This window comes from Notolepis coatsorum, assembly GCF_963971535.1.
Source record: "Notolepis coatsorum genome assembly, chromosome: 1".
Lineage (NCBI taxonomy): Eukaryota > Metazoa > Chordata > Actinopteri > Aulopiformes > Paralepididae > Notolepis > Notolepis coatsorum.
Window position 1 is genome coordinate 304,579,078 of NC_140165.1, and position 11,182 is coordinate 304,590,259.

The window sequence follows — 11,182 nt, forward strand, 5'->3', positions numbered from 1 at the left end:
GTGTGGTAGTGAAAGGGTTAAGACTTTTCTCATCCTCCTCTGTGTTTTTATTACCCGTTATCCCACTCACGGCGCGACTGTAATCTAATCGCCACGCAAGCGGCAATTTACGCCCCCCGACATACTGTATTCGAGGGGGGGGGGCATTATCGCCTTTAAGGGAAAGGATCCACTTGTGATTCACTTGTTTTTGTCTCTTCTTTTGTCTCCAGAAATAGCCCACTCTCACAGCAGCCCGGGGCTGGACTCCTCCTCCTCCGTCTCCACTAAAGTGCTCTACTTCACCGACCGCTCACTCACGCCCTTCCTGGTTAACATCCCCAAAAGGTTTGAGTGCCGCGCCGCGCCGCCGCCGCCGGCGTGTGTGTGTGCCATTAGCGCCGCGCGCGTGTTGCGTTTGCATTGCCGCCGCCACGCAGCTGTGTTGTTTGTTTTTGCGCGCAGCTGCTGTACTACACGCGTGTATATGGACCCGCCGCGTGTGTACAGTTGCATAATTCATTAGGTACACGACGACTGCACACAAGTGTGATTGGATTCGCCCGCTTGTCGGTTAAATATTTGTTAATCATACGAGAGAGGCTCCGTTTTCCGTTTGAAATGGAGATTAATCCGCTCTCGGCGCCGGTGTTGTTTTTTTTTGGTCGGTGTGCACGTGTGCGTGTTAGGGTTGCACGATACACCGATACTGGAAAAGTATCGCGATACCCAGCCGTTAAGAATCCAATGGTCCAATACGCCATTTTATTAGTATCGATACTTTTAGAATAATAGCCTGATTTATTTCCTATGAGTTGAGTGACTGGAGTAGTGTGTCTGTGTCTGTGTGTGTGTCTGTGTGTGTGTGTGTGTGTGTGCGCGTGCCGTGCGCGCCTGTGCAAGCGTTGCAGAGTGGGCCCGTCAACGGTGTCAGCTGATTTTAAGTAGCCAGACAGCGATTAGTTAATGTATATAGCTCAGCGGCGGTAACAGAATAATCCATTTATTATTCTTTGAAAATGTAAGTGTCGACAGCGTCAAATTCTTCTATTAGTACAAAAAAAGATAAATCCATGTTCTGTCATCTAATATTATACTCCATTACGTCCTGATGTTTACGTTTTTTTTTTTGCCGCGGTAACTCTTTAGAATCGCTCAAAATGCTGATACAACCCTAGTGTGTGTGTGTGTGTGTGTGTGTGTGTTCCTTCCAGTCTGACTGACGGTGTGTACACTATACTATACTTACAGGCTGAGCGAAGTGACTCTCTGTGTGTGTGTGTGTGTCTGTGCGTGTGTGTCTGTGTGTGTCTGTGTGTGTACACACTGTGGATCAGTGTTCCTCCAGTCTGACGGTGTCCACTGTACTTCCAGGCTGGGTGAGGTGACTCTGTGTGTGTGTGTCTGTGTGTCTGTGTGTCTGACGGTGTCCACTGTACTTCCAGGCTGGGTGAGGTGACTCTGTGTGTGTGTGTCTGTGTGTGTCTGTGTGTCTGACGGTGTCCACTGTACTTCCAGGCTGGGCGAGGTGACTCTGTGTGTGTGTGTCTGTGTGTGTCTGTGTGTCTGACGGTGTCCACTGTACTTCCAGGCTGGGCGAGGTGACTCTGTGTGTGTCTGTGTGTCTGACGGTGTCCACTGTACTTCCAGGCTGGGCGAGGTGACTCTGTGTGTGTGTGTCTGTGTGTGTCTGTGTGTCTGACGGTGTCCACTGTACTTCCAGGCTGGGCGAGGTGACTGTGTGTGTGTGTCTGTGTGTCTGTGTGTCTGACGGTGTCCACTGTACTTCCAGGCTGGGCGAGGTGACTCTGCGCGACTTCAAGGCAGCGGTGGACCGGCAGGGCAGCTTCAGATACCACTTCAAAGCCCTCGACCCGGAGTTTGGCACCGTGAAGGAGGAGGCAAGTGGGGGGGGAGGGCACAGTGAAGTGTGGGGGGGGGGGGGGGGGGGGCACAGTGAAGGAGGAGGCAAGTGTGGGGGGGGGGGGGCACAGTGAAGGAGGAGGCAAGTGTGGGGGGGGGGGCACAGTGAAGTGGGGGGGGGGGGGGCACAGTGAAGGAGGAGGCAAGTGTGTGTGGGGGGGGGGGGGCACCATGAAGGAGGAGGCAAGTGGGGGGGGGAGGGCACAGTGAAGTGGGGGGGGGCACAGTGAAGGAGGAGGCAAGTGTGGGGGGGGGGGCACAGTGAAGGAGGAGGCAAGTGTGGGGGGGGGGCACAGTGAAGGAGGAGGCAAGTGTGGGGGGGGGGGGGCAAAGTGAAGGAGGCAAGTGTGGGGGGGGGGGGGGCACAGTGGAGGAGGTGTGGGGGCACAGTGAAGGAGGAGGCAAGTGTGTGTGGGGGGGGGGGCACAGTGAAGGAGGAGGCAAGTGGGGGGGGGCACCGTGAAGGAGGAGGCAAGTGGGGGGGGGGCACCGTGAAGGAGGAGGCAAGTGGGGGGGGGGGGCACAGTGAAGGAGGAGGCAAGTGTGGGGGGGGGGGGCACAGTGAAGGAGGAGGCAAGTGTGGGGGGGGGGGGGCACAGTGAAGGAGGAGGCAAGTGTGTGTGGGGGGGGGGGCACAGTGAAGGAGGAGGCAAGTGTGTGTGGGGGGGGGGCACAGTGAAGGAGGAGGCAAGTGTGGGGGGGGGGGGCACAGTGAAGGAGGAGGCAAGTGGGGGGGGGCACCGTGAAGGAGGAGGCAAGTGGGGGGGGGGGCACCGTGAAGGAGGAGGCAAGTGGGGGGGGGCACAGTGAAGGAGGAGGCAAGTGTGGGGGGGGGGGGCACAGTGAAGGAGGAGGCAAGTGTGGGGGGGGGGGCACAGTGAAGGAGGAGGCAAGTGTGGGGGGGGGGGGGGGCACAGTGAAGGAGGAGGCAAGTGTGTGTGGGGGGGGGGCACAGTGAAGGAGGAGGCAAGTGTGTGTGGGGGGGGGGGCACAGTGAAGGAGGAGGCAAGTGTGTGTGTGGGGGGGGGGCACAGTGAAGGAGGAGGCAAGTGTGGGGGGGGGGGGCACAGTGAAGGAGGAGGCAAGTGTGTGTGGGGGGGGGGGGCACAGTGAAGGAGGAGGCAAGTGTGTGTGGGGGGGGGGGGCACAGTGAAGGAGGAGGCAAGTGTGGGGGGGGGGGGCACAGTGAAGGAGGAGGCAAGTGGGGGGGGGCACCGTGAAGGAGGAGGCAAGTGGGGGGGGGCACCGTGAAGGAGGAGGCAAGTGTGTGTGGGGGGGGCACAGTGAAGGAGGAGGCAAGTGGGGGGGGGGGGCACAGTGAAGGAGGAGGCAAGTGTGTGTGGGGGGGGCACAGTGAAGGAGGAGGCAAGTGTGTGTGGGGGGGGGGGGCACAGTGAAGGAGGAGGCAAGTGTGTGGGGGGGGGGGGCACAGTGAAGGAGGAGGCAAGTGTGTGTGTGGGGGGGGGGCACAGTGAAGGAGGAGGCAAGTGTGTGGGGGGGGGGGGGGGGGGGGGCAGCCAGGGATCCTGGACTCACGGTGGTTTGAAGGGTGGTCAGATGTGGTGGGACTGGGGAGCATTGGGGAATGCCAAATGTACACTATATATAATTTTTTCTTCCAATATACATACAAAGAAAAAGAACCCTCTTGAAATTTTTTTTATTAAAAGATCAAAATCTTTTAAAATGTAATTATTTTTAATTAGGGCATTCACCATTCTCTTACATCCATATTTCACAAAGTCACATAAGGTCTGCCCTTGTGGGCCTCATCAATTCTAAGATATTCTATTGTACATCGAAAATGTCCATAATCTATAGTTAAAAACCCCGGGGGTGGGGGCGAACGCTTTCCATCAAAAAGAGAATAAGATCAAGGCGCTCCGCTAAGTCCTGCTCATAATCACTGGATGTCTGAGCCGTCGTACAGATCCTAGATGAAGGTTTTCTCCCCGCGTTGGAAAAAGCTGACTTGTAATCTCGTCTGGTTGGGACGCCTCCTCCTCCTCTTCCTCAGGTCTTCCAGGACGGCGCGGTCGTGCCCGGCTGGGAGGGGAAGATAGTCGCGTGGGTAGAAGAGGACCACGGCGAGAGGAGGTAGAGAGAGACCACCCCGGCCACTACAGTACAAACCTCAACGACGAAGACCACTGGACTTAGTTTCCATTCAAATGTTCTTATTAATATACAGTAGAGAGTAGATATACATGTAAATGGGGACCAATGGATGTAACAGTATTTCAGTACAAAACCCACACTTTCCAAAATGTACGTTTTCTTTTTTTTGTATGAACAATTTCACTTGACGTTTTGGTACTACTTCGTTACAGGAAGTAATTAGTCACTTTTTCCACAGGTTATAACTTATACATGTAGAGCACTACTTAGCCCTTTCAAAGGGCTAACGCTTTCAATACGGTTAGCCCTTTCACTAACCGTCTGTAGTGTGGTAGTGAAAGGGTTAACCTTCTGTAGTGTGGTAGTGAAAGTGTTAAAAGGATAAGGCCAGTGTTATTTAATTTTTATATTGTGAACATACACTTATAGAGTACAGACCAAAACCCACAATGCATTTCTTCCTTTGATTTAATACTTAAAAAGGCAAATAAATCGGGGGGAGAACTGGCAATTAATAGCTTACAGTATGAATAGGAAACTATTGAATAAGCTAGGCATGCCCAGTTGTAAGGCAACTGTGCTTAATATGTGAACCTTAAAATAGTGTTTCTCACGAGTTGTAGATTGCCAAACGTTGACATTGTTGTTCCGTGTCGATTTTGATGTTTTAATAATAAACATGGATTACCGCATGAATATCGATTCTTTGTTCATCATTCCTCAAGCGTGTAATGGTATACGCAGTGTAACTCTTCACCCAACTGCTCTCATTGAACTTCCACATGGAGCCTATTGACGCACAACCCACACACACACATTCGTAAAGAACACATTATCCATTGCAGTCAGTCGATGTTCTCCGTTAAAGGAACACGCGGACATTACGGGAAACACGCTTACCGTCTTCTCCAGAGACGGACAAGAAGATGAGATGCCAATTTCCTCTCCGCTAGGCTAGAACAGAGAGGAAATTGGTATCTTATCTTCTCGTCGGACTCTGGAGAAGACGGTAAGCGAATTTCCCGTAATGTTTGCGCGTTCCTTTAATCACTTACATCTACTGAAACGTAACCACTCCACGCGGCGCGAAAGAACATAGCTGCAATTGACACTTGTTTTCTTGGTAGACAGAGCATCATTTTACTGGGGAACCATTTACTGCTTGTTAAGTCCAAAAAGAACACGTCGTTAATCTATGACGGATAAGAGTACTTCTAAAAAAGCATTTGGGAATACAGCAGTGATTCAGTTTCTCTTGGTCTTGGCTTCCCTTTGAGGTGTCCTTTAGTCGCTGAGAGTACTACCGTTAAGCTCCACGGTCCCATCAGCCGTGCCCCGCGGGGGAAGCTAATCACCTTCCGGGTGTCTGGGTGGAGTACAGTGAGTGTGCCACCGGGGACAACATTTCGGTATGATTGGTTTCCCCGCAGATGATGGAGTGTGTCACAGAACAGCCACTTTCAAAGTAAGCCTCCGCGTCGTCTTGTTGAAGGTCGCTGAGGCGCTCTCTTCGTCTACACTCTCCGGCAGCGCCACGAGGAGACGGTACAGATGTTCCACTTCCAATAGGACATCATCCTATAGAGAGAAAATACATCCCGACACACTGTGAGAGTCGTATCGTTGAATTCAAGATGCAAGAGTTTTATTCACATGTATGCAGTGACATGTAGGTGGCCATGCCCGCCTAGATTGTGCAAAATACAAAAAAAATTAAAAATAGACATGATAAAATAAAAAGTCGTGAGAATAAAATACTATGCTAAACTTAAGAGTAAAAGGTAATAATATACAATGGGTTCGGGATATTGCAAAAAGTCATTTTTAAAGTGACCTTTTTGTAGTGTATTATGTTTGTAGGGTGTGTGAGAGTGTAAGTGAGGATGTGTGTGTGTGTGTGTGTGTGTGTGTGTTCATGTGTGCTTGTATGTGGAGAAATCAGTATTGGTCTTGGAGTGTTCTGATGGCCTGGGGGGAAAAGCTGAGTCTCTGTGTTCGCTGCACGAATGCTGCGAGGACCCAAAGACCCCCTCTGCCCTGCCTGTCCTGACGAAACAATTTGCGACAAGACATTTAATAAAACACTGGCCTGTGAGATGCTGAGCTGACATTCCGACATGGAGCGGACCTTCGGCAGCTCTACGGTCACCTCCACGCCGCGCGGGCTGCCTCCGGGGTCCCTGTCGACACTGAGCCGGTACTCTGGTTTCTGCGGCTGGGCTGCGGTGGTGCTGGAGATCACCTGGATTAAGTTCTTCCCTGGGTTCTGTGGAGGCTCAGCGGTGAGCCGCACCGTGGAGCCACCCTCATCATCGCCCTCGCGGAGAGAGGAGACCTGCTTCAGGAGAGAGCCGGGGCTCTGTGTGGCTGTGGAGAGGACATTAGCGTAAAGTAGAAGAGACCCCAGGCTTTTTAGTAGCGATTCATCTCTTGCCAGCAGCTACAGGATTTCGCCCTCGAAACGAGTCTAATGTGAAAAGAGGGTAGAGCATCTAAACCCTAACAAGCTCAGCCAGGTCATAAGGAGGCCTTTTCTTCAGTAGGGCTGGGTTATCATTTGAATACCGATACCAGTGCCGATACCGATACCTGGGGATTCGATACCAAAACGATACTTGTAAGTGTGATACTTTTTTCCCCACAATAACCAGAAAATGTGCCCAAACTTCTCAAATGCTTCAGTGTAGGGTTGTGGGCTGTGATTGCTACTTCATGTGGCGATATAGAGTCCTTTTCCTATTTTTCCATCAATATAATGTTTTGTTATTGCAGAATAACCATTAGCACAAAAACAATATGGAATAAGGCATCGAGAGCCCTCAGCAAGTCAGCGGAAGAAAGGAGATGGCAGACGAGAAGTAGGTTAACTGGGAAAAGCACCTTTCAATACTCAAAAAGTCAGTTTTCGACACACAATGGACACGATTCGGGCCGGTGCTCTCAGAGAGGACAGAGGTTTGACACGGTCCTCGGCACCGCCAACGCTCCAGTTTACCAGGGGGGCGTCAAGAGAGGCCTCGCTGTCTGTCGTACCTGCGTCGGGATGCACGGATGCGCTACCGGCGGGTCCGGCGGGATGGCGTCCGAAGCCGAGGCGCCGCCGCATGTCCTCCACGCTGCCCTTCAGGTTGTCACCGGTGACGGCGAACTGCTGGGATAATCTGAGCGCGTGCTGCCGTTGGGCGAAGCTCAGCACCAGCAGGTGGACCTGTTCCCTCTCTCGCCTGTCGTCCTCCGTCTGACGCAGCACCGCGGGGCTCAGTGCCACGTCCAGCACACTGTACTCCGCTGTGCAGGGAGACACGATGACATACATTAATGACATGCCAGCCTCCCGGCGCGCGGCGCTCACTCAATGCTGTCTATGTGATATGATGAGTAAAAGAAATAAAGATCATTGATGATAACATTCATTTTAGACACTTTAAACGCTTTTTAACGGTACACCGTATTTTATCTATTTATTACTAAAAGAGTTGCACTTCATCTCTACCTCGTTTTTGCATTTTGTACTTTTTATTTTTGTATATTTTATAGTGTTTGGTCTTTATTCTTTTTACTTTTTTGTTACTCTATGAAGCACAATCTCAGGGGGCTCATACAGAACCAAGCATTTCACTGTAATGTACATGTGCCTTATATGTGACAAAACGTGAAACTAACAATTTTTTTTAACATACGAACAAAAAACACGATGAAATTAACAGAAATATGAACTACACAAAAATATGACAGAATGACCACTGCTTTATTTAAAAAAAGATATCCTTTATTTAGCCAGGCAGGTCAATTAAGAACAAATTCTTATTTACAATGACGGCCTGGTGAGAGGAAAAAAGTCCTCTCGAAGGATAACAGGGAAAGGGGACGAAAGAAATCAAATTAAATAGAAAAGAGACAGACTAATCGACTATACTCACATCACAGAGGGCGTGATGTATGTGAACATTACAAGGTGTGTAATGCATGAAGCAGAACTAGTCAAATTACAGTTAAAAGGCTGGGTGACAGTTGCAGGTGTGTGTACAAACAACACAAGCGATAGAGTCCTTAATAAAAGTAGTGAAGGGGTTCAATTTGTCAGATGATGGGACTTCAAGGCAAAATGGCCAACCTTTTGTGTTGGAATGCGGAGCACATGTTTTGACTCTTACCTCCGCCTCCGCATGTGTCTGTCTCCAGTTTTCCTGCCAACACAGGTGTTGGTTTGCTGGGGTCCTGGGGTGCAGGCACACGCCTCCACGCGCACACGTTGATGTACAGCAACCTTTTCTCTGGTCCCTAATCACAGGGATGGGAATCAAAACCAATGCAAACAAACTGGCACAACACAGGTGATGCATAACAGGACTATATGGCTATGATAACTGGCATAAAGGACAGTGTTGACATATTTCATTTGTGAGTGTATGACATGTATGAGAGAGAGAGAAGGTGTAAAATAGATAACAGATGCTAGTAAACCAGTACTGAGGAGGAAGGAGAGAAAACAAGATCAAAGAACTAGAGAGAGAATGCTAGTGTATTATATCCACTATAACATCACCAATTAGAAACTGGCCCCGGTAAATGTCCAAATATAAATATATTGTATTTTTCTTATGATCTTTTTTTCCCTTTCTTACACAGTACTGTATATCTCTTGTATGTCATAAATGTCCTGATTAATTGAAAATGGAGGACCCTGATGTAAACAAGACGAAAGTATTTTTCTGGTCTGCATCCTCGTAGCAGTTGTTTGTACTGTACCCATTCTGCAATCTGTTAATAAAGTTTTCAATCAATCAACCAGCTGACTATACTTACCAGTATTTCAGTGCGCAGACAGTGATGCGGCTCAGGCGGCGCAGCGAACTCGATCCCCTCCTTCTTCTGTTTGTCCATGAACCTCTGGTAGGCTTTGGGGTCATTTTGAGAAAGATCATCTAACATGGACCAAATCTGGCTGGCCTGCTGAAGAACATCACCTGCTGAAGAGCCCACCGACGACATCTCGCCAAGGTGACTTAACGTTATGTTATCTAGCTTCGCTCTTAGTTACCTTAAGTTAGCCCTCTGGAAAGGGCGAAAACACGTTTTAGTTAATAGTTAACGTTACGGGTTACGTTGAAAGTTTGAAACTGAAATTAGACATGCGTTTCCAAAGTTGAAGAAAAACCTTACGAGGTAACGTTATCGCAAGCAAAGAAGTCACGGAAATGGCTCAATGTGTCCTTTGCCCAAAATCAACTTCTTGTTGTAGCTTTGCCTCTGTTGCTATAGAAACTAGGTGAAGGCTTTCAGTTGCAATAGTATGCAGCTGCAGAGCCGCAGAGCCAGCGGCGCCAGCCACCCAATGGCTGAATTGGAGTATTGCACTGTGCGGGCACAGCTGTGAGATCCGCGCGAGGGCCAGATATCTTGAATGAATGCGTTTATTTATTTCGAACATAAATTGAAAATAAATAATAATAAAAAACTAGGCAATTCCACGCAGGGAAATTGTGAAAGTGTGGGTGATGCCTGTGCAGGCCAACAGGAGAGGGTCTGTATTGTCTCTGTATTGTCTCTTTCCACAGCAAAACGGTAGGCAAGGCACCTTGATTGAGAAATGCAGGCTTCAATCTATGTTGTTTAGTCTATCTGTTCAGCACTGTTTCAATGAGATCTTCTGAGAGAATTGTTGAATAGATACACAAATGTTCTAGAATGTTTGATTACGACATCATACTGTGACATCACAAATGTTCTAGAATGTTTGATTATGACATCATACTGTGACATCACAAATGTTCTAGAATGTGCTATTATGACATCATACTGTGACATCACAACGGAGTCCCATTTGAATAATATAAATTATATGTTTGGTAAGGCTGTCCCCGAAGCCTGTTTTTGGGATTCAAACTTTGTCATGGTTCTTCGAACGGACGTTCGAACCTTCGTTTTTAATTAAAATTAAAAAAATAGACAATTAGACAAATAGACAAAAAATAGACAATTCCGCGCAGGGAAATTGTGAAAGTGTGGGTGATGCCTGTGCACCGCAGCCAACAGGAGAGGGTCTGTATTGTCTCTATGACAAATGGTTCAAAAGATAAAAAAAGGGGGCGCGGCCTAAGGACGCAACTTCGGGTCATTGAGAAGCGCTATATAAATTAAATTAATTATTATTATTATTAATATAGACCAATGAAAGAGGAGAGTCTAACTTCAAGAAACAGGCTGTTCATTCAACAATGTATGTATATTTCAGTTTGTGGAGTGAATATGAGTTGCATAAGATAATAGAGTGTGAAGGTATACTGAATACTGTCTATCTGTATGTCATGCAGTGTTGCGTTGCTCATATCAACACTGGTTGCCCGCGCATGCCCATACATGTTCCCTCGCATAAGGACAGACTAAAAACAGTGCCTAATTGCCATACGAATGGAATGTAACACCTGACGACCGGCGCTATTGATATGCAAAGTAGCCAGGTGGGTACTGCCAGTTGGCGCATCAGTCGAGTGCAGCGCATTCCTGTGTGCATGCGCGTGCACATCCATGTGTGTGCGTGCACGCGCTTCTGCTCACAAAACTTTGGTTGCACATGAGGAACGCATCACTGATGTCATGTACTGTATGTCATAAATGTTATGACGAATTGAAAATGGGGGACCCATGATGTAAACAAGACGAAAGTCTTTCTCTGGTCTGCATCACCTTAACAATTGTGTGTATTGAGCCGTACTGTATTGTACCCATTCTGCAATCTGTTAATAAAGTTTTCAATCAATCAATCAAGGGGGTAGGAAATACATACGTTTACACTTCATCCTCCTACTCCTGCTTGCTTGTTTGTTTTTTAATCTGTTTATTACTTGTTTTTTATTATTATTTATTTTCAATTCATGTTCGAAATAAGTAAACGCATTCATTCAAGATATTGTTTGAGCAAAAGTATAGTTAATTTACTCATACAGTATTACCATCCTCTCTGGCATCGCGCATCTCACAGCTAATTGAAAATGGGGGACCCTGATGTAAACAAGACGAAAGTCTTTCTCTGGTCTGCATCCCCTTAACAATTGTGTGTATTGAGCTGTACTGTATTGTATTTGTACCCATTTTGCAATCTGTTAAAATAAAGTTTTCATTGATTCATTCATTCATTCTGTGCCCGCACAGTGCAATACTC

General features: G+C 48.1%; 2 protein-coding genes across 3 annotated transcripts in view; one reads left to right on the top strand and one right to left on the bottom strand.

Annotated features, from left to right (window-relative positions):
• The window catches only part of dixdc1a (DIX domain containing 1a), a 45,644-nt gene extending 40,909 nt beyond the window's left edge, over window positions 1-4,735 (top strand). For both annotated transcript variants that reach the window (XM_084313895.1, XM_084313896.1), the window contains exons 13-15: window positions 213-327; window positions 1,772-1,880; window positions 3,920-4,735. In XM_084313895.1, the coding sequence (XP_084170021.1) occupies window positions 213-327; window positions 1,772-1,880; window positions 3,920-4,003 (308 nt within the window). In that variant the 3' untranslated portion in view covers window positions 4,004-4,735. The remainder of the gene's footprint in view (window positions 1-212; window positions 328-1,771; window positions 1,881-3,919) is intronic.
• A 676-nt stretch (window positions 4,736-5,411) lies between these two features.
• Window positions 5,412-9,012, bottom strand: pih1d2 (PIH1 domain containing 2; the record flags this gene model as incomplete). Its single annotated transcript, XM_084317991.1, has 5 exons — window positions 5,412-5,598; window positions 6,110-6,387; window positions 7,054-7,308; window positions 8,175-8,301; window positions 8,827-9,012. 5 exons carry the CDS (start codon window positions 9,010-9,012, stop codon window positions 5,464-5,466), a joined length of 981 nt encoding a protein of 326 aa, XP_084174117.1. The 3' UTR covers window positions 5,412-5,463.
• Between the last annotated feature and the right edge of the window lie 2,170 nt (window positions 9,013-11,182).